The 22,594-nt window shown below is 37.4% G+C and overlaps 1 protein-coding gene across 2 annotated transcripts in view; it reads left to right on the forward strand.

Moving 5' to 3' along the window:
- The window catches only part of ahi1 (Abelson helper integration site 1), a 225,479-nt gene that overhangs the window by 25,371 nt on the left and 177,514 nt on the right, over positions 1-22,594 (forward strand). For both annotated transcript variants that reach the window (XM_051919275.1, XM_051919274.1), the window contains exons 4-12: positions 5,986-6,587; positions 7,032-7,219; positions 9,976-10,201; positions 11,854-12,046; positions 14,352-14,450; positions 15,916-16,101; positions 18,246-18,401; positions 19,219-19,351; positions 19,532-19,655. In XM_051919275.1, coding sequence (XP_051775235.1) covers positions 5,986-6,587; positions 7,032-7,219; positions 9,976-10,201; positions 11,854-12,046; positions 14,352-14,450; positions 15,916-16,101; positions 18,246-18,401; positions 19,219-19,351; positions 19,532-19,655 — 1,907 coding nt within the window. The remainder of the gene's footprint in view (positions 1-5,985; positions 6,588-7,031; positions 7,220-9,975; positions 10,202-11,853; positions 12,047-14,351; positions 14,451-15,915; positions 16,102-18,245; positions 18,402-19,218; positions 19,352-19,531; positions 19,656-22,594) is intronic.

A 22,594-nucleotide genomic window follows, 5' to 3' on the forward strand; every position in this document is an offset into this window, starting at 1 on the left:
CGTCTATCCATCCATCCATCCATTTTCCAACCCGCTGAATCCGAACACAGGGTCACGGGGGTCTGCTGGAGCCAATCCCAGCCAACACAGGGCACAAGGCAGGAACCAATCCCGGGCAGGGTGCCAACCCACCGCAGGACACACACCCACACACCAAGCACACACTAGGGCCAATTTAGAATAGCCAATCCACCTAACCTGCATATCTTTGGACTGTGGGAGGAAACCGGAGCGCCCGGAGGAAACCCACGGAGACACGGGGAGAACATGCAAACTCCACGCAGGGAGGACCCGGGAAGCGAACCCGGTCCCCAGGTCTCCCAACTGCAAGGCAGCAGTGCTACCCACTGCGCCACCGTGCTGACCTTCTTGGTACGTCATTGAATTTAATATCTGTTTGCTGAAAGAACGCCCTGCCCTGGCCACAGATACAGATGACATCGAGAACATGTTAAATGAAACACAAATGTACAGGTAAAATCTCTGAAGCTTTAGTGGGTGGTATGTGTGTTCGAGTTTTGGTACGTGATATTAGCATTGTTGTTTACTATCGACATGTAACGACAACCTGCATTACAGCTCCAACAGGTTCAATCTGTGTGCTTCGATCTTTGATGAATGGTTTGATGTGGTGAAGCAAATTATCAAATTTAAATGTTACCATGCAAATGTATTCACAGTGCTTTCCTTCAGCCATTTCTGGCATAGGCAATCCTAGCGTTGTTTATTCCCCATTTTAATAACTTGATACATTTAAAGGTCTCGCATACCATCTTCTGTGTTGTTGTTGCCGAATTTTTATCTTTAACCTCTTTCGTCCCTCTACTCACAACACAGCAAAGTTGGACGCTGTTTTCTCACCATGATGATTTCTCGCACTTCCATCTGGTGGATCCTCCTTTACATAAAGTACGTGCGCAAATATAGTCCGTACACTGCTTGTGTAGCAGCAGCATCCACAAGCATACAGGTCACATAATGTTAAGTATGTCCCCTGCCTAAGAATTACCTAGATGAGATATTGGGACAGCTTAGCTGTGAGCTAAACAAATGTGCTTGATGGACTGAATGGTCTCCTCTTGTTTGTCAAGTTTCTTTAGATCAAAGTATAAGGGGGTGGGACTCAAAAATTCCCAGAAAAAAAAATCCTTGAACAACTTACAGCAATTCCCTTTTTAGTCACCTTGAAAATACTCTCCTTGAAATGCGGTACACTTGTCCCAACAATTAATCTCCTGTACTCAAATTTTGTTACCATGTGTTGGGTCTCCTGCATTTTTTTCCTGAGTGTCTTCCTGGGTAGCAAATCTTCTTCTCTTTGGTCTCAATTTTAGTATCGGAATGAAAGCAAAGTCACTAAGAGTGAGATCTGGGAAATATGGGGGGTACAAAACTATATCTAGATTGATTTTGGACAAAAACTGACATAGCGATGTGTGTGCAGGTGCATTGTCATTGTGCAGATTCCAATTTTGGGTGTGCCACTTCTTCAGACGTTTTTTCCTGATGGTTTTCTTGTAGACACCTTAGCAATTCAATGTAATGTTGCTGATTAACAACATTAATCCACAGTTAACAAACTCTTTATGAACACGTTCTTCACTGTCGGAAAATGCAGTCATCATTGGCTTTCAAAAATTTTCTATGGAGGCCTTTAGAAAAAAAAAAAAAGCCAAGTCACCTGCACGATTGTAGAATATACACCAGAAATACGCACTCCCATCAACCCAGCACAATGTCACTCGTCAGAATTATTAATCAAACCATAGTCACACAATAACTATGCCCTCATGCTTTTGATAGATTCTGGGAATTTTTGGGGCCTCCCCTCATATGGCTCATTTTATGCCATTTATTTTATACAGCTGGTTGTGTTTATCAAGAATGATAGATAGATAGCAGATTTGGCAGGATTATATAGATAGACTAGCAAAATACCCGCGCTTCGCAGCGGAGAAGTAGTGTGTTAAAGAGGTTATGTAAACATATATATACATATACATATATACATATATATACATATCTACATATACACATATCTACATATACATATATATATATATACATAGTGCGATGTAACACGGGCTGTGATTGTTACATGGGAGGGAGACCACAAATCACAGCTTCCCGCTTTCTAATCGGGCTTGTGATTGGTGCTTTGACTGATGCCCAGATCCCACAGTATGTCCCCTTAGGAGAGGCGTTAGGCAAGTGTAATTGAATAGCGGTGGTGCAAGTTTAGCTTTACACCTGTTTTTAAGGCTTATTGACTGAAAGGGGCTTTCATGAAAAAAGTTAGGTCTTTGCTACAGGATACACCCTCCACAAGTTAAGGAAGTAAAAATAAAGGTATATATTTCTGTTTTATTTAAACCTTTTAAGTCTGTATGCGGGCGGTATGGTGGCGCAGTGAAAGGTGCCAGTTAGGAGACCCAGGTTCGCTTCCCTGCGTGGAGTTTGAATGTTCTCCCCGTGTCCGTCTGGGGTCCCTCCGGGTACTCCGGTTTCCTCCCACAGTCCAAAGATATGCAGGTTAGGGTGCATTGGCGATTCTAAATTGTCCCTGGTGTGTGTGGGTGTGTGCGCCCTGCGGTGGGCTGGCACCTTGCCCGGGGTTTGTTTCCTGCCTTGTGCCCTGTGTTGGCAGGGATTGGCTCCTGTATTTAGGATATAGCGGGTTGGATAATGGATGGATGGACATTTGTATGCATAGCCCCATTTGCCCGTTTTTGTTTTTTTTCTTTCTTCAGTAATATTTCAGCAAACCCGGAGCTTGTCAGTTCAAATCCTGGTACTGACGCCACTGTGTGACCCTGAGGAAGTCACTTCACCTGCCTGTGTTGCAAAAAACAAAAGTAATGTAACAAATTGTACCTGAGATGTTGCAAGTTGCTGGAATAAAGGCATAAGTCAAATAGATAAATATGTATTATACACATAGGAACTATTCATTTCTTTTCAGTTAAGTCATCTGCAGCAAACCTTTATAAATGAGGGTTTCTCTCTTTTTAGATAGTGCAAACTCTTTCTTCTTCATTGAGGTTTTCTCTTGGAGAGCTTTTTTCATTTCATTGAAAATTAAAGCAGCAGCTGCCAAAATATGTAGCTTTCTTATTAATTTTTCAACATTGTGTAAAATAACTTTATAAAGTAACATAAAAGGTTTAAATACTGGTTATCCTTTTACACTAAAATATTACTAAAGAGATACAAAAAAAGTAAAATGCATATGTTGTTTTTCTTTAAGGAGATTAAATATTACTGAAGAAAGAAAAAAAAAACTAAAACAGCCAAATGGGGCTATGCATACGAACTTAAAAGGTTTAAATAAAACAGAAATATATACCTTTATTTTTACTTCTTTAACTTGTGGAGGGTGTATCCTGTAGCAAAGCCCTAACTTTTTTCGTGAAAGCCCGTTTCAGTCAATAAGTCTTAAAAAGAGGTGTAAAGATATTGACAATAAGCTACGCAAACCCACCAAGACATGGAATTGTTTAAATCAAGGCGCGAGTCGAAAAACACCATCCCATACTATTAGTTAACGATTAACACATTTCTATATGTATTGTAAGCATACAATACAACTGATAATATGTTGCGCTTATTTATCTGGTGTACCGACATTTTTGCGCGTTTAATGGCTGAAATCCAACGTGGTTTGTGCCCTTCAGAATGAAAACAGTTTGCATTTACCTTTTTAATAAAAGGCGAGCTTTTAAGCCTGAGAAATCACCCCGTAAATGCACACGTTTAATTGCACATGTGTTAATATGTATGCTTACACACTGTTTCTTCTTCATTGAGGTTTTCTCTAGCATGTAGATCGGGGTAATTACATTCACGGCATTTGCAGTCTGAATCACAATCTGATTGTATGGGTGGTTACCTACCAGGTAACACTTATGGTTGGCCAGCAAGTCAGCTAACATCAGCCACGGTGCCTTCAGTTGTGAGAAGCAGATCATAGAATGGTTGAAAATAGTTTACTGTCAAATAATGCAAAGAGTACGCGACACGTGTTTCACCCTAATTCTTGGCTCATCAGGCGTACACACTCACTGCACTCGCATACGGGAATCGAACCTCGGACGTTAGCGCTAGAGGTGAAGCCCCTAACATTGCGCCACGGCGTGTGGTTCGTTTATTTGACAGCATGTAGATTGGGGTAATTACATTCACGGCATTCGTAGTGTGAATCATAATCTGATTGTATGGGTGGTTACCTACCAGGTAACGCTTATGGTTGGCCAGCAAGTCAGCTAACATCAGCCACGGTGCCTTCAGTTGTGAGAAGCAGATCATAGAATGGTTGAAAATGGTTTACTGTCAAATAATGCAAAGAGTACGCGACATGTGTTTCGCCCTAATTCTTGGCTCATCAGGCGTAAGGCAAGTGTAATTGAATAGCGGCGCGTCATTGAATAGCGGCACTGCAAGTTTAGTTTCTTTTCAATAAAGTCAGGAGTTAGGCAAGTGTCATTGAATAGCGGTGGCACTGCAAGTTTAGTTTCTTTTCAGTAAAGTCAGGCGCGCTTTGCAGCGGCGAAATTCTGCTTTTAAATTTTTATTAAGAAAAGAAAACCTTTTTAAACTGAGGGAAAATATACCAATAACAATTTGTTAAGGATCTGTTTTTTTGTGAAGCTGCCTTTACACAGCCTGTCCGCTGTTTTATAAACGAACGCCATATAAGGCCGTCCTTTCTCCTTCAGTCAGTTCACGTGATTACGTGTGAGGCGTGATGACGCGATACGCAACCCCCACAACCCCGCCTCCCACGGCCAGCGAGCTGCCGTCCATTACTGTATATGGACAAAAAAGAGGTTCCAGTTATGACCGTTACGCTTTGAATTTTGAAATGAAACCTGCCTAACTTTTGTAAGTAAGCTGTAAGGATTGAGCCTGCCAAATTTCAGCCTTCCACCTACACGGGAAGTTGAAGAATTAGTGATGAGTCAGTCAGTCAGTCAGTCAGTCAGTCAGTCAGTCAGTCAGTCAGTCAGTCAGTCAGTCAGTCAGTCAGTCAGTGAGGGCTTTGCTTTTTATTAGTATAGATAGATAGATAGATAGATACTTTATTAAGGGGAAATTCACATACTCCAGCAGCAGCATACTGATTAAAAAAATATATATATTAAATTAAAGAGTGATAACAATGCAGGTATAACAGACAGTAACTTTGTATAATGTTAACGTTTACCCCCCCGGGTGGAATTGAAGAGTCGCATGGTGTGGGGGAGGAACGATCTCCTCAGTCTGTCAGTGGAGCAGGATGATGACAGCAGTCTGTCGCTGAAGCTGCTCCTCTGTCTGGAGATGATCCTGTTCAGTGGATGCAGTGGATTCTCCATGATTGACAGGAGCCTGCTCAGTGCCCGTCGCTCTGCCACGGATGTCAAACTGTCCAGCTGCATGCCTACAATAGAGCCTGCCTTCCTCACTAGTTTGTCCAGGCGTGTGGCGTCCCTCTTCTTTATGCTGCCTCCCCAGCACACCATTGTGTAGAAGAGGGCGCTCGCCACAACCGTCTGATAGAACATCTGCAGCATCTTATTGCAGATGTTGAAGGACGCCAGCCTTCGAAGGAAGTATAGTCGGCTCAGTCCTCTCTTGCATAGATCATCAGTATTGGCAGTCCAGTCCAATTTATCATCCTGATGCACTCCCAGGTATTTATAGGTTTGTACCCTCTGCACACAGTCACCTCTGATCACGGGGTCCATGAGGGGCCTGGTCCTCCTAAAATCCACTACCAGCTCCTTGGTTTTGCTGGTTTTTATTTTTTTATTTTATTTTAATTTTTTTATTTTGAATGGCAATAACTCATGAGAACAGTGTGTTGTGTCTGTGTGTTTATACGCTCTATAAAAAATACTCATTGTGTTCTGCTCTGTTTTGGTTGAATCACACTGGTTGATGCACAGCCTTTATTTCTGCTTTTAGACTGGAGTGTGTAATGCATTTCTCTCATTCTGACTATAGCTTGATTCTTTGAGAAAGAGTCTTGACCTACAGAAGAAATCTGAAGATGATGAGACTATCTTGAATAACACATACAATTCAGAGGAGCAGAGTCCGCGTTTCACAAAGAATAAACTGAGAGACCTTAAAACATCTTCCACTGAAAAAATAATTAACAGTTTTTACAATGAAGAAGAACCAAAATATGTTAAACCTAAGAAGAAGAAAAAGAAGGAAGCAGTGGAGGATCCAAGACAAAATGAAGATAACTACGATGGGCTTGGCATTTCAGTTAGGAATGAGGACTCCCAGCTTCCTAAGGCAGTAACATATAATCCCATTTTAGAGTCTGATGATATCATCAAGAAATCTAGTAAAAGGACGAGAAAGGTTCCGAGGTTGCCTGAGGAAAGGGAATTAACAACTAACATGCAAGAGTATGATATCCAGGTACAACAGACTAACGAAGATGCAATTAGAATGAAGCTGAAAAAAAAGATTGCAGAGAAGATGATGGAATCGATGGAAGCTATTAATCAGGAAGTGGTTTTAAATAATGAAACTGAGCGAAAGAAGAAGAAGAAGAAAGAGAGAATAATAACTATACCTAAAGATGAAACCAGGTAAAAATAATCTTTATTACATATAACAGATGTTAAGCCATATCATTGAGTATTTCTTTATAGTCTCCCCCAATTATATTAAACATTAAAGAGAGGACAAATAGAATTGACAAGTACTTTTATTTACAATATATATTCTATAAATCTGCACAATACACAGGGAATTCATTAATGTTGAGACTGGTTCATTTGAACTTTAATTTTGTTCTTTTGTTTAAAATTGTGTAAATTTGTAATTTTATTTCAAATATCTGAGTGTGTTCCCAAGCATCCACATATCCATTTTCTGAATCCGCTTATCATAATCAGGGTTGCAAGGTAGCTAGGGTTAATCCCAGCAGGCACTGGGTGCAAGGCAGGGATGTTTTTAAATAATTGTTTTTCAGTACTTCAGCTAATTATCTTGTACTGTTATTTTCTTTTCATCTGATGGGGTCCCTGTAGTGTCGTATCTGCACCAGAACAGCAAGATGACCCAATTGAAGGAACTAGTAAGAAGAAAAAGAAAGAAGAGATTGTGATTGCTAAAAATTCAGATGACACCTGGCCTAGAAAACAGGAAAAGGAAGAAATTATTGAAGAGCAACCATTGCCAATGCCAAAAGGGAAGAAGAAGAAGAAGAAGAAAAAGGGTTAGTATCAATACTTCTGTTACTGAGTAGGGTTTTTTTTTAATAGCACTTTTAGAAAGCTTAATGTAAAGGCTGATTTATACTTCTGTAAGTACGGCATCGCCCGCATAGCCTACATTTTGCCTACAGCTTAGCCTGAAGATCACCTCCTCAAAAACACATCGCATTGGCGCAGACCTTACACATACCACTAAGACTCTGACTGGGCAACTTGGTAACCACATTTTTCCTAAAACACGCTTCCATTCAACTTCAGGTTTGGAAGTTGGTGAATATATGAAAATGTGGAAAAATGTGAGGGACAAACATGTTCGCCTATGGAAGAAAAAGTGTATGAAGAAGAGCGGTGATCCTGGAGGGCAAAAACTGCCTGCATTTTAATGGATCATTTGCTTTTCTTGCATGCTGCGAACTCCTCCAACTAGCCTTCAAGTATATGCCTGCATTGTGACACAGTGCAAAAGTAGAAACTGCTTTCGATGGCATAGCTTATGCACATATCTACAGCTGGAGCTCAACGCAGAAGCAGAAATCAATCAAATCAATCAGGTGTCATTCTCCCATCGTATATAGAGGTGCTGTAGGTGCAGGTTTTTATGCAAGCTACTTTCTCAATTAGGAGCCAATTACTGCTTCTAAAGGAGCATTTTTCTTTTCCTATAATTTTAATTGACTTGCTGTTTATGATTTAGAACTCTTAATTTGTGTATATTCATTAACCAGCTAACTCCGAGGTCTTAAATTCAGTTTCTGGAGGGCTGACATTTTCATTCCAGCCCATTTCTTAATAGGGAGCAAATTATTGCTTTTAATGAAATCTAACATTTCATTCAATACTTTGTTAGTATTATCATTTTGTCACATCAGAAATTTTTAAAAATGTTAAATTTCTTTTTCTGAGAGCACTGTGGACCAGAGGAGACCATAATTTGTTTTTCTCCAGATATATATATTTTAAGTCTAATATGAGGGACAAAAAGATGCAAATGGGATGCAGTTAACTCATCTTCTGTTGGTTTGCTTTAAATGCCAGTATTACCAATTAAGGAAAAAAGAAACTGTTAAGGCATTGCAGTCTAAAGCTTATGTCTCAATACGCGTCTTTTAGTTGTGGGGGTACGCCAGACTTGACAATTGCAGCTGCTGATCTAGTTGCTGGACCAATTCAGTTTACATGACTGGAAATCGCTGGCCATATCACATTGACTGATTCAGTGCTGTCATTCCAGTGCAGTCGTGCTCGTCCCTTTTTCTAACACAAAATAACGTACTTCCTGACAGAGCCGGTGCTATATGAAAGGTTAACAACCTCTGCCCTTTTTTGCGATTCTGCTATGTAAAACGTGACATATCAGACAGATGAGCTTCTATTCTGTTGGTTTGTGAGGCCTAAAACACCAGGTAACTTTATTCCTCCGGATGAACATTCTTTGGTTGTCAGCTGTCATGCACACAGAGCCCAACCTGACGACTAAAGTCAAAATCAAACCTGTTTGATTTTATCACAGCAAGTCGCAGACCAGTCGAAGTGAGTCGCTGGGTATGTAACATTATGCAAGCAGCTTAACGGGAATGTGCTACACACTGCTTTCGACTCACTAAGATTACGTAAATGAAGGGTCTGACTGAAAATCATAGGAAATGTCACCTAATGTGACACAGCCTTAAGATAAAGAAGATGGTTACATTTAAGGCAAAACAAGTCTGGGCCATTAGCAGTCGTAATTAATTAGTTACTTATTGAGAAAATGGCTGGAATGAAATCCTGTGAACGTCCATAATCTGATTTATGTTTTTTGGCACCGACAGCCAAAAAAAAAGTCTTGGTTTTTCCTTATCTGGAAACCTTTAGTTTTTTTATTTTTTATTATGTTTAAAACCTCTAAATATCAATGAATAAACTGCACATAATTAACCACTGTAAGCATTTACTAAAGATCTATTAATTTCATAATGGTTTTTATCTTCTTAATGTTCACTCAAAAATGCATCTTTTGTGAATTTATTCATGATTCTTTTTTCTGTTTTGCTATCCACTGTTTCATTTTGTTATGTGTAAATGTAAAAAGTAACTTTGCAAATATCACCACTTTTTTTAAACATTTACATTTTAAGCTCATAAGTACTCTTCTCCTAATAAGACTTTCAGAATTTCAGAGCGCAGATAAAATGTGATCACTATAAGCCCATCTTTAATGATTACTTGTACAATAAAACTCAGAGTCTGAGGAGCATGAGCTATAAAAATGAAATGATAAGCTAAACCCTAAAGAGTTCTGAGCTTTAAGCATGGGAATTCAGAATTTTAGTTTCGCTCTGTACTTTACATGCAACAAGGGCAGAACTGATGCAACCTTCCTTAGTTCATTTTTATTGATGCATAATCATTGTACCTTTGAATTTACTGCAATCTTTATGGTTTCAAAACTGGATTATTATACTACTTAATAGACCCTTTTTGTTCCAGTTGCAAAAATTGTATATTTGATTTGATGTATATTTCTCAATATTTTCTTTTAGACCTTTTGCTAGCTTTGCATTTCAGTATATTTTACATATTAGGCTTTAATTTCTTTAGTATAAAATTGCAGTGTATAAAGGATTGATTTCTAAAGGTATATTTTTTAGAGCAATTTATGCATTTTGTCTTGTATGTAAATGTTCATTTTATTGTATATCTGAATAGAATGATGCTATATTGGCTCAATGACAGGAGAAATGAAGTGTGTTCTGGGTTTTTATGTTTCATTTTATAGATGAAGCATTAGTTGAAGAAAGACCAGCTGAAGATATTATTTCCGCTGAACCTGAGAGTGAAACCTTTCAAAATGAAGTAAAGCATTCGTTTGATGAAAGTCTTGTACTAGGGGTTTACATCCACAGAACAGATCGACTAAAGACTGACATGATGGTATCTCACCCCATGGTAAAGGTTTATGTAGTTGATGAAACTACTGGGGAATACTTGAGGAAGGAGAACAGGTAAAATAATAATTTCATGCTCTGTGCTTGTGTTAATTAAAATTTTAGTTAGATTTAAAGGAATACTCTAGCCAAAAGTTTTTTTTATATATGTGTATATGTATGAATATTTACATATGTATTTATATGTACAGTATATATGTATGTGTATATGTATATGTATGTATAATCCTATGTAGTTTGTGGTGATGGCTGAGAAAAATGTTTATTGTCATGTTTTCATGGAGAATGAACATATCTGATAAAACAGAACCCAATTGTGACCAATGCTGGACATCAGCAAACAATATAAAAACATCCATAAAAAAATCTCACATTACTTATACCACATTATCCATCCATCCATTATCCAACCCGCTATATCCTAACACAGGGTCACGGGGGGTCTGCTGGAGTCAATTATCCCACATTATACACATGTCAAATCATCCAATTGTATGCTCACAATAGGCAACACGCATGTATTTTTGGTTAAAATATTGTTAAATAAATAACTCCAAAAAATGAAAGTAGTCCGCAGACTAGAAACCCTTTGACATGGGATTGTGCTTTTGAGTTGAAGACAGGAATCTTGACAAATGAAAGACGGGGGAAAGGTTTAGGGACTTCTTTCATTTTCTGGAGTTTTTTGTTTAGCATAATTTTAGTATAGGCAGAGTGGTGGCTCTGACGCTAGAGATCTGCACTGGCAATCCGAAGGTTGCCGGTTCGAATCCCGTAAATGCCAACAGGGACTCTGCTCTGTTGGGCCCTTGAGCAAGGCCCTTAACCTGCAATTGCCGAGCGCTTTGAGTAGTGAGAAAAGCGCTATATAAATGCAAAGAATTATTATTATTATTATTATTAGCAATATTTTAGCATTAACTGCATGCGTTTTGCACATTGTGAGCAAGCATTGGATGACTTGACACGTGGATAATACAACACAAGTAATGGGAGATTTTTTTCTTTGTCATTTTTGTATTTGCTGTACTCCGGCATTGGACACCATTGGCTCCCCTACTATTAGAAATGTGATTTCCGTTCTCCACGACAACATGAGATTAAAAACATTTTTTTTGATTTATCCTTACAAAATACACGTGGTAAGTAACATATTAAAAATACAAATTTTTGGGTAGAGTATTTCTGAAACAATCTGATGTTTCAGTTTTATTAAAGATTTTTTCTTGTATCATATTTAAATGCAAAGCCAAAAAGTGTTGATTTCATTTTATACTGCTTACAAGAATCTGTTTTTTAACTTCTTAAAGAACTTTACATATAATATGGTTGCAAATTGTGTTAGTACAGTTACTGTATATTACATAGGTATTCACTGTAATATTAGAAATATTTTATTCATTGTTTTATTTGCAGCTGTCCATTTGAGTTTGATAAAAAAATATATTTTCTTTAAGGACTTTTAATTTAGTATATTTGTATCTTATTCTACTACAGTTATATTACATATGTGTTCACTGTAATATTAGGGACATGTTATACACTGTTTAGATTATACTTGCAACTTTCCATTTAAAAGTGATACAAACATATAATTTACCCATATGAATATTTATTCTGCTAAGAATATTATTATAATAAGTGAATTTCTTTGCAATATGCCTATATTTACTTGTGTCCTTAATCCATTTTTTTGTTTTTGGTGCCAGCTGTCGTCCTGTTTCATCCTTTTATGAGCAAGAAAAGGTGGAGCATATTTTGCCTATTATGACACAACCTTATGATTTCAAAAAATATAAGTCAACTGTCCCAGAGTGGGAGGAACAGATTGTCTTCAATGAGCGATTTGGATACTTTTTACAGGAGAATGAGCAAAGTCCTAAAGTAATCTTATTTTTCGAGGTACGTAATACCCTGTTATTATTTTTATAGTAGTGGAACATGTGAAGCTCCAAACCTGAAATAAAAGGGACCTGAAAATGTATGCACTATATCCTGGGGGATTATCAATAGAGGCCTCAATCGAAACAAAAGATAAGAAGCTGTTAATAGCTTCATAATATCGTTTATTTGTCCTGGTTGTTCATATCCTAAACAATTTACATTTTGGCAACACATTCTCAGTTTGCAGTCTGAAGAAACATCGCCCCACATTGCCGACCTTGCTTTCATAAGTAATGCTGTTCAGCCAAACATTGGTGTAGGGATGCAAAAGAAATATTTGCATATGTGCTGAAGTTGTGAATATTTGACAGTCTCTTCATTTGTCAGCATACATTTCTCTGTCATCATCGTTCTTGCATTCTGTATCGTGGAGTATGTCTGGCATTTTGATGAGCCATATATGTTAGCCAGCTGATCAGTGGCTCTATATTCTGACTTATACCTTGTCACGGTTGGTCACTGAAGTGACTACTGTATTTGACTTGATGCTCAGGACAAGTTACAGCTGAAGTTCTTAATCGCCCCATCACAGTGTGGCACTATATTTTACGATCATAACAACCACTTTAGTGTGCGGTCAGGTCAGTTTACGGACACATTTGTTTGTCTGTGACGCATGTGCATTATGTATCCAGTACTTGATACTCTGCTGCTGTTCTTCCTCCTATAAGCATCCTCTGCAGTGGACTTAAGTTTCAGCAGATGTTGTTGCTGCTGGTTTTTTTTTTTTTGCTGCCATCTCACCCTCTTGAGCAGTTTGCCATAAGAAAGAGGCAAATTTCCAAGAACGTCGCAGAAGTTGCCAGTTCCCAATCTTTTCCTGCAACAATATGTATCACGTCATAAACTTTCCATTTAGATGAAGGTTCTAGCCCTTGGGGTTTAAATCGGCTTATTTTAAAACCTACATATATATGTTTGGTATCATTCTTTTTAGAGTTCATCAAACTTCAATGTGATGTTGTTACATTTTCAGATTCTTATTCCGTTTTTAAATTATAAACTAAAAAATATCAAGAACTTGCATCTCACGCGATGGGACTTTGTGCCAAAAGATTTAACCATGCTCAGGGCCGGAAATAAAACACAAAGACTAGGACAGCTGCTGTACAGGCTTTTAAATATTCGAAGCGCTGCATGAGATGCAGGTCACGCGGCATGGCAGCAGCAGCAAGCCAGCAGCTGATCAAGCAAAGAGGAGGTAATAAAAAAATCTGTCTCCAGTTGTATCACTGTTTAAGAGGGGGTTTCAGAGGAGCAACTGTGTCTCCTTGGGGTGCGTTTAGCCCCTCTCTTCACAACGTGAGCGGCAGAGATGCGAAGCAAGCAGGGGTCAGCCCCCTAGTGTGTGTGTGTGTGTGTGTATATATATATATATATATATATATATATATATATATATATATATATATATATATATATATATATATATATATATATATATATATATATAATTTAATATATAGTTTTGAAAAAGGTAATATAATGCTTGTGCTTGTAGTATAGTTCTTAAATGTGGATCTTTATGATAGACAGTGTAGTGGTAGTGGGTAGCGTTGCAGCTTCAAAGCATTTAGACTTTCACAACTGATTTGGTTCCCTTCTGTATGTAAGTTTGCATATTCTTCCTACATTTGAGAAGGTTTACTTCAGGAGCTCCAGTTTTCCTTGACGTCTAATATGTGTGGTCTAGTTCATCGTTAGCTCTCTCAGAGTGAGTGAGAATGTGTCAGAAGACTGCAGTAGGCTGGTGTCTACCTTCTGACACACTATAATAGCGACGGGTGCTGAGCAGGCTCCTGTCAATCATGGAGAATCCACTGCATCCACTAAACAGGATCATCTCCAGACAGAGGAGCAGCTTCAGCGACAGACTGCTGTCACCGTCCTGCTCCACTGACAGACTGAGGAGATCGTTCCTCCCCCAAACTATGCGACTCTTCATTTCCACCGGGGGGGGGGGGGGGGGGTAAACGTTAACATTATACAAAGTTATTGTCTGTTATACCTGCATTGTTATGACTCTTTAATATTGTTTTTTATCAGTATGCTGCTGGAGTATGTGAATTTCCCCTTGGGATTAATAAAGTTATCTATCTATCCATCCATCCATGTCACTTTATTCAATTGTAATTGTAATGCTGTTCTTAAATCTTTTGAAAAATACAATTTTGATGTCTTTTCTAATGTTAAGTGCCTTGAGAATGGGAAAGGTGCTACATACATAAAATGTATTATTATTAATGTGTTTTAACTGTTTTAGGTCCTTGATTTCATGAGCATGGATGAAGCCAGGGCTAACTTTGAATTACAGACTAAGCAGGAGAGGGGCTTTCGAAAAATTGCATGGGCATTTTTGAAGGTACTGAACAGTTTTTAGTTTTTATGCTATCACTTGTACAATTTTTAATGATGTCTTCCACATCCATGCCACACGTCCTAGCTCCACACAGATTGTTAATAGTGCAAGTATAAAAAAAAAAAAAGCGGGGGATGGAGTCCAAAATGAAATCTACTATCATATTGACTTTTTTGGAAGAACCCCGCCCTACCTTCTAACTTGGGTAAGCGATGTTCTGTATTATCTCAAATTCAAAGACATAAAATTCTCTTTACTTAAATGTGTCCAAAATATTGTAAAACAAATCAGCAACTCATTAATTTTAGAATAAGCATGTCTGGCCCTTCTTTTAGTCTCTTAAACTATTAATTGATCTAACCGAGCCCAAGGAAGAAGTAACATCAGAGGTCTTCTAGCCGGCCATCTTCTGTTCTATAGATAGAGAATTAAGACATGTCATTAATGGGGAGAGGTTCAAAGATGTACTAGTGGGGCCAGAGGAAATTGCATTGAAGGATGTTATTGAGACATTTTTCTCAATGTACGACTAGCTGGTTGACGACATGCTTCAATCACAAAAACCATGAAGTTCAACATGTTGCTGAAGATTCCTTTTCTCCATTCATACTTAGACATCTTCCCTGCTAATTTTGGTGTAGTCAATGACAAACAAGGTTTCATCAAAACATGGCAATGGAAAAGTAATGTCAGGATCAATCAATGCTGGCTGACTATCTTTAGAAACTGAAACAAGAAACATCAGATACTGAATACAAATAAAAATCCGCAGCAAAACATTTTTAGCTCAGGTGACTTAATCCAATGTGCCAGCATCATTAAGTGATTAAACATCCTACATTGAGTAAAAATTAATTTGTTTCTTAAAATTTCTTTGTGAGATGGTCAAACTAAAATTGTTTGATTTCAGTTTGAAGCCGTCTAGCATAATCACCAAAAATCTGTGTATCGAGCAAAGCTTTTTAAAATATTATTTTGTTTTCGAAAGCACATTATAATGGCGTACTACTCAGACAAACAAATAGCAGATGCAGAGATTTACTTCAAAATCAATATAGTGAACACAAAGGAAAATTTAAATACATAGGGGGAAAAAGCAAAACCAGATTCAACTCCCACCAAAGAGAAAAAGAGGAGACATCTGAGCAGGAAAAAAAAATCTAACTTTTTAAATGTAATAGAACAATTAATAGAATAAGACAGTCAATCAAGCCTGGCATTAGGGAGCAAAACATTTGGAAACAAATTAATGTCCAATATTATGTATTGTATGTTGACCCTGTGTTAACCTATATATGACAAATAAACCTAAACCTAAACCTATTAGTCAGTGGCTGTTCAAGTAAAATAACAAGTGCATCTTTTATAAGTGCCAACATGGGTAAATTTTGAAGCCTCATTCTAGTTTTATTACTTTAGGTACAGTATATGTTGCTCTTTTATCAGAGTCTTTTTTTTCCTCCTCCAGCTTGTAGGCACAAACAATGTACTGAATGTCAACAATAAAGTTAGACTGCAGCTTTACTACCCTCATATAAAAAGCAGGACAAAACCAAATATCATTGAAATTTATGAATGGTGGAAAAATTTCCCACGGAATCGATATCCATCAACACTTTATGTTACAATCAAAGGCCTAAAGTTACCAGAAAAGGTATGTTAATTTAGTTTATTTTTTCTATATGTGACTATCCATCAATTATTTGTACCTGCCTTTTTCCAAGTCAGGGTGGCAGTTCCAATAAGTATATGAATATATCATTTTAATGTGTTATTTCTAAACATAATGATTGACTAAGCATTTTGAAACTTTTTTTTTAATCTTCATTATCTAGGAATTTTATTTTTTTTTTAAATTTTAAAAATGTTAAAATTAAAATAATTTTTTTTTAAATTTTAAATTTTGTTGGAATCTTGGAAAGTGAGAGTAAGTGAGAGGATGCCTGAGGAGTGGAGAAGAAGTGTACTGGTTGCCGATATTTAAGAATAAGGGGGATGTGCAGGAATGCAGTAACTACAGGGGGATAAAATTGATGAGCCACAGCATGAAGTTATGGGAAAGAGTAGTGGAAGCTCAGTTAAGAAGTGAGGTGATGATTAGTGAGCAGCAGGATGGTTTCATGCCAAGAAAGAGCACCACAGATGCAGTGTTTTCTCTGAGGATGTTGATGGAGAAGTATAGAGAAGGCCAGAAGGAGTTGCATTTTGTCTTTGTGGACCTGGAGAAAGCAAATGACAGGGTGACTGAGAGGAGCTGTGTGAGGAAGTCGGGAGTGGCAGAGAAGTACGTAAGAGTCCTTAAATACAGATTTATTTATTCTTTTTGTAATTTTCTAATTAATAGTCAAATGATACGTCATATACAGCCATATATGGCCAGGGTTGACAGAGGAAAAAAAAAAGCCCCCAGTGGGCAGTCTGCCTAACAAAAGTTGTGTTTTTTAATAAAGCAGAAAATACACCATAGAACAATATGTTGGAAGTTTTATACTCATGAAGCATATTGCTATGATAATGTACTGTTTTTAAAATATTTCAATTAAAAAAAATTGGATACCTAAGGTCATCTCCTTTATATGCCTATAACTGACATGTCATTGCATGCACCCATTGTAAATCTTTTCAACAGCTTGATTCAAAGACTGGTGCAGTGGAAGTTTTTTGAACAGTACATTGAAAAGCCTAGAAGCAGAGGTGTTTGAGGTATAGCGTTGAAATCAATGCAATCCCATATTGAAGGTCTGCAGCAAGTGTGTTGTCACCCATAGCATCTGTTGATTTTGGCAGAAGTATGTATAAACATAGATGCCAGCTGTGCAATGTAACAAAGCACCATTGCTATTCTAATACATTACAAAAGCTTATTTAAAAAGTTTTATTAATTTATTTCAACAGACACTGATGTTACTTTCCAAAATGTATGTGGCAGAGGAGGGGGGAGAAAAGCAATAGAATAGTGAAAGGGATCTAGCAGTTAGGGAGTGAATGTTCTGTGAAAAAACAGCTTGTCACAATATTAGCCTGCTTTGATAAGCACGGCTCTGCAAATATACTATTTTTTTCATTGGCAGAGTGCAAATATAGGAAAGCAGGAAGCTGAATTCATTTTCAGGACACTAATAAGTGACTTGTTGAAAAATTTCATTAGTCCACGACTCACTCCCACAAAATCAAATCGGTTTGATTTTTGTCTTTAGTCATAGGGTCAGGCTTGTGTGCATGAGAGCTGACAATCAATGATAAGCGTCAACAAAGAATAAGGAACATGGGGGCTTTGGACCTCACAAACAGAAGAAAAGCTTTCAAATAAATGATTCATACAGTATGTAGGTTGTAATTTACATAGTGTAAGTAAAGAACAACAGAATAATGCAATGGTGCGGTTGCGCCAAAAATCCTGATAAGACAGAATGGTAGTATTAAGATTAGTGTGATTGTTACAGAAGAATGAATAAAGAATTGAATTCCAGTCAAGTAGCACAGGCATGGTAAATGACTTGTTTAGTGTTGCATAGTGAGATAAGAGTGGGGTTTACCTAAAGCCATATTGCTTGCCTGGAGATCTACTGAAATTGAAGCTTTGGGTGCAAAATAGTCAAGCTAATTAGTGAGCACAAGATTATCGAGTGTCTGACAGTGGAACGTTTGTACACTTACAGGCACACTTTCAATAGATGGTGTGGGGGGGGGACGGGGGGACTTATTTGAGTACATATACATTGTTCAGCATGTAAAGAAAAAAAATTATAAATGCAAATTCTACTAAGCTGCTGACAGATCGTTTTCATTTACTTATAGGTGGACCCCAGTGTTCGCTCCATGATGGCTCTTCAACAGGAGAGGGGTAGTACATCGTACAGTGAGCTCCAGAGTGAAATGGCAGGAAAGGGTGCTAGTTTACTTCAGGATGAAAAGATATCTGGGCTGATGAAGTGGAGCAGACTACCTGGACAGGTTGAAACATTTATATGACGAATGTTGCATGGTGGTGTTTTTTTTTTTTTTTTTTTTTTTTTTTCCCTCCCCCCCATAACCCCCCAAAGCCCACCCCTCACCCCTAAAGTAAATAACACAGTCACTTAGTACAATATAATAAACTCTTACTGTATTACCTTTTACTGGTTGATACTGATACAGAATTCCTTGAGAGAGAGAGTTTGGGATATTTCTCTGTCTACAAATATGTTTTTGTAAGGGGCATTTACTAGATGCAACATGTTTGGCATCATTTGGACTTACACTAAAATTGAGATTCTCACAGTTTCTCTTTTCTCTTTCTTCACACAAAGAACCATAGGCACATGGAATAAATTACCAAGTGGTGTGATGGGGAGCAAATCGAATCTCGACTGTGTTATTTCGGACAATGGAGGGGAATATGATGGAAGAGTTTGTTAGGCTATTTGGCCTGTTCTAGTCACAATTTTTCAAATTTTTTTTTCATTTCTCATCTTCCGTGAGAACCCTAACTACAAAGAGGACTATTTCATTTATATTAGGTAGAATGCCCAGGGGGGACTGGGCGGTCTCGTGGCCTGGAACCCCTACAGATTTTATTTTTTTCTCCAGCCTTCTGGAGTTTTTTTTTTTTTTTGTTTTTTCTGTCCACCCTGGCCATCGGACCTTACTCCTTTTCTATGTTAACTAATGTTGTCGTATTTTAATTTCTTACTTTGTCTTTTATTTTTCTTTTCTTCATTATGTAAAGCACTTTGAGCTACTTTTTGTATGAAAATGTGCTATATAAATAAATGTTGTTGTTTATTCCTAGGTGTGCCGCATCCCAAATAAGCTTTTCCTGTCTTTTAAAGGGGGACAGATGGGATGTTTTGCTGTTCGTTTCTCCCATAATGGAAATATTTTAGCAACTGCCTGTGCAGACAAGGATGGGTATCCCATAGTAGGCAAGTAATCATTGATACATAATACAGATGTTTCAGTATGTAAACCTTTTTAAAATTATTATTTTTTAATTATTATTTTTTTCCATTTTCTACAATTAAGTGCATAGCATATGTTATAACAGTAGATGGCAGTACAGTAGTGAGGACTTCATGTCTGCTTTTCATTTTTGTTTTTTTCAGCATATGAAATTCCTTCTGGTAAAGTTTTAGGAGCATTTAATGGTCACCTAAATATTGTTTATGATCTTTCCTGGTCTAAAGATGATAAAAGTCTCCTCTCTGCATCCTCTGATGGAACTGTAAGGTAACTTATTTTAGAAACATTCCCGAGGGAAATTGTTTGACTGTTACTTTTAAAGATTTGAAAAAGTCCCAAGAAAGTGTTGTTTCAGAACAAGCATATTTATCTGCTGACTTGTTAATCTCTTTCACTGACCACATCAAAAAGTTTCTGGCTCTTTTGCTTTTCATATTATGTGCTCAAATTAATGCCATAAGATATCTTTAGAGGCCAAGGGCAATGGTTATCACTCTTTTTATTGCAGATCTGTTGTCAAATGTAGACTGCTCATCTTGCAAAGAAAAAAAAGGCACCTTACAGATAATTCTGTTACCTTTTGAATCTACCTTGTATACGCTTGGCTTGGTATTTTGTCCCGCTAGCTGCCAGTCAGTTGGCTCATCTTGCATTATATACAACAGATTAGCTAATTTACTAGGTGTGCCACTTTCACTGAAGCAACCCTGATAAAGATATGCCTAATAATATCTTTGGCAAAGGGACAACAGCTGTGTGGTGTATGGATATATAAATGGATTATCTGTCTAAATAAAAAGGTTGGATTCTAGAAAGAGTATAAATGTATGTATATATTTTTGATTTTTGGAAGATTGTGGGTTCGCTTCCCGGTTCCTCCCTGTGTGGATAGCGCTTTGAGTACTGAGAAAAGCGCTATATAAATGTAATGAATTATTATTATTATTTTTATGTATTCACACTATGTAATTTGTACTATAGTTGTTTACAGTGCTCTGAGCCTTTACTTGGTAAAGATCGATATTCAAAAATAAATTTAATTAAACTAAAATAGGTTCAGTTGGGTTGGTGACACCACTGCGGCCATTAGAACAGTGGAGTGGCAATTTTTGCCATCAAGGTTCAAGTTTATTCTCCGCATAAATCCTGTGGCATGCTTAAGGTGAACATACCACATATTGGAGCTCTTTTCAGTCAGTTGGTTCATTGACAAGACGTGGGAAATTTTTCAGGTTTTTATTTAATTGGAATATTGATAATTGATTCCTGTTTTTGAGGTACACAGGAGGAAATTTGTAATATAAACATATACCACAATTAGAGTATGAAACAAATGAATTCAACTTCAGAGATTGTTATGAAAAAATTTCATATGCAACTATTTTTCTCTGCTTCTTCATCCATCCATCCATCCATGTTCTGAACCTGCTTATTTCACTTGATGGACTATAGCCTGTCACCGCAGCAAAAGGAGCAAAGCAAGAACTAGCCATGAACAGGGTGCCAGTGCCACACAGGGCATACACCCGCATACATCTACACTCCTGCTTTCTTGTCTTTTCTTAGTTGGCGACTCGAGTCTTAACATGAGAGGAAATGCTCAGGGAGTTTCATTATCGACAGGGGTGCCGTTATACATGTACATATATACATATATTACTAATGGTAATGGACCACTCCACAACCTCAGCCTCACAATGTATTAGCCATTTAACAACACTGATTCTATCAGAACATTATCAACATGTATTTTCTAACATTAAACCCAATGCAATGTGTTATCAACACATATTACATAATATTTGAACCCAAATGCAAACCATTAACATCATGTATTTTTTACATTTCATGCCAAATGCAAGATTATCAGCTCTTATTTTGTAACACTGTTAAACCAAAGGAAAAGAAAAATCCTTTGAAAATCATGTAAAGGAATTATAGTAAATAACCGGTCATATCATAATGCACTCATTTTTACAGAATCCACCCCTGAGCTATTGCAAAGCCATTAATGACACCCTCTAAATTAACTTGAAGTGCAAGCTTCATTCGATGGATGATATTGCAAGCCTGTTCAGTCTTTTTTAGGACATCATTGTGCATATGTAAGTACTTTCTCATGGATTTCCCACCGGTTTCTTTAAAATGGCTTCTCAATCAACCACTATAGAATGACTGAAATGTGGCTGTGATGGTCAGTGGACTACTAGAAGCAGGGAACAGCTTTAAGCAATAACTTGCTCAGTTCAAATCATTATGCATTGCCATCTTCTGTAGCCATATGCAGTTGTCGCCACTACCCGTGCCATTGTTGGTATTGATACTACCATTACAAAAAAAAAAAAACATTCTGGGCCCCCCACAAGCCCAGGGCCAGGGACAAGTGTTCCCACTTTAACCCCACTAGTTATTGCTGCTGCTGTTTTTATTTAACAATTTTAATTTATCTCTAACCTTACAAGTATATAGGTTTAGCAGTATGACACAGTATGGACATATGCAGCATAATAATGCAGTAAAATCCAATATATTTATGGGAACCTCACATATGGGGGCAAATTCTTTTTCCACGCACCTGGATTTTGCTTAGTTAAGTGTGTGTTTATTTTTTTGCTGCATGGATTCTTGTGTTGATTTACTCCAACTTTATGCTGTTAGCTATCTTTTATCAACTAATGTCTTACACATCATTTCTATTTCTTTATACATGAATTTTACTGGGTTGCTAAGTATATTTCTTCCAACATATCAATTGGATACATACATTCTGCATGCTAGCTTACTATGGCTTTGACTTACATTATTCACATTGCATTTTGCATCATGCCTCAATGTGTGTGTTCTTGTAGAACGAGATCTGTATGAGTGAATACATTTTACATGTGCTTGCATTGAAGAACATCAGAGTTTTAGCAAACGAACAGAGACCATTCAGTCCTTCAAGTATATTTGTTTAGCTAATAGTTAAGCTGTCCTAATATCTCCTCTATAAACTTCTTAAAGGTTGTCAAGGTTTCTACTTCAGCTACATAGCTTGGAAGTTTTGCTCCAGATTTGTGTAAAGAAGTGCTCTCTGGCTTCAGTCCTAAACACACTTCCCCTTAATTTTCACTGGTATCCTCAAGTATGTGATTTACCATTTAGCTAAAAGAAATTGGCTGAATCTACTTTACCCATGCTTTGGAGCATTTTGAAGATCTGAATTA

Source organism: Erpetoichthys calabaricus, chromosome 15 (assembly GCF_900747795.2).
Source record: "Erpetoichthys calabaricus chromosome 15, fErpCal1.3, whole genome shotgun sequence".
NCBI lineage: Eukaryota > Metazoa > Chordata > Cladistia > Polypteriformes > Polypteridae > Erpetoichthys > Erpetoichthys calabaricus.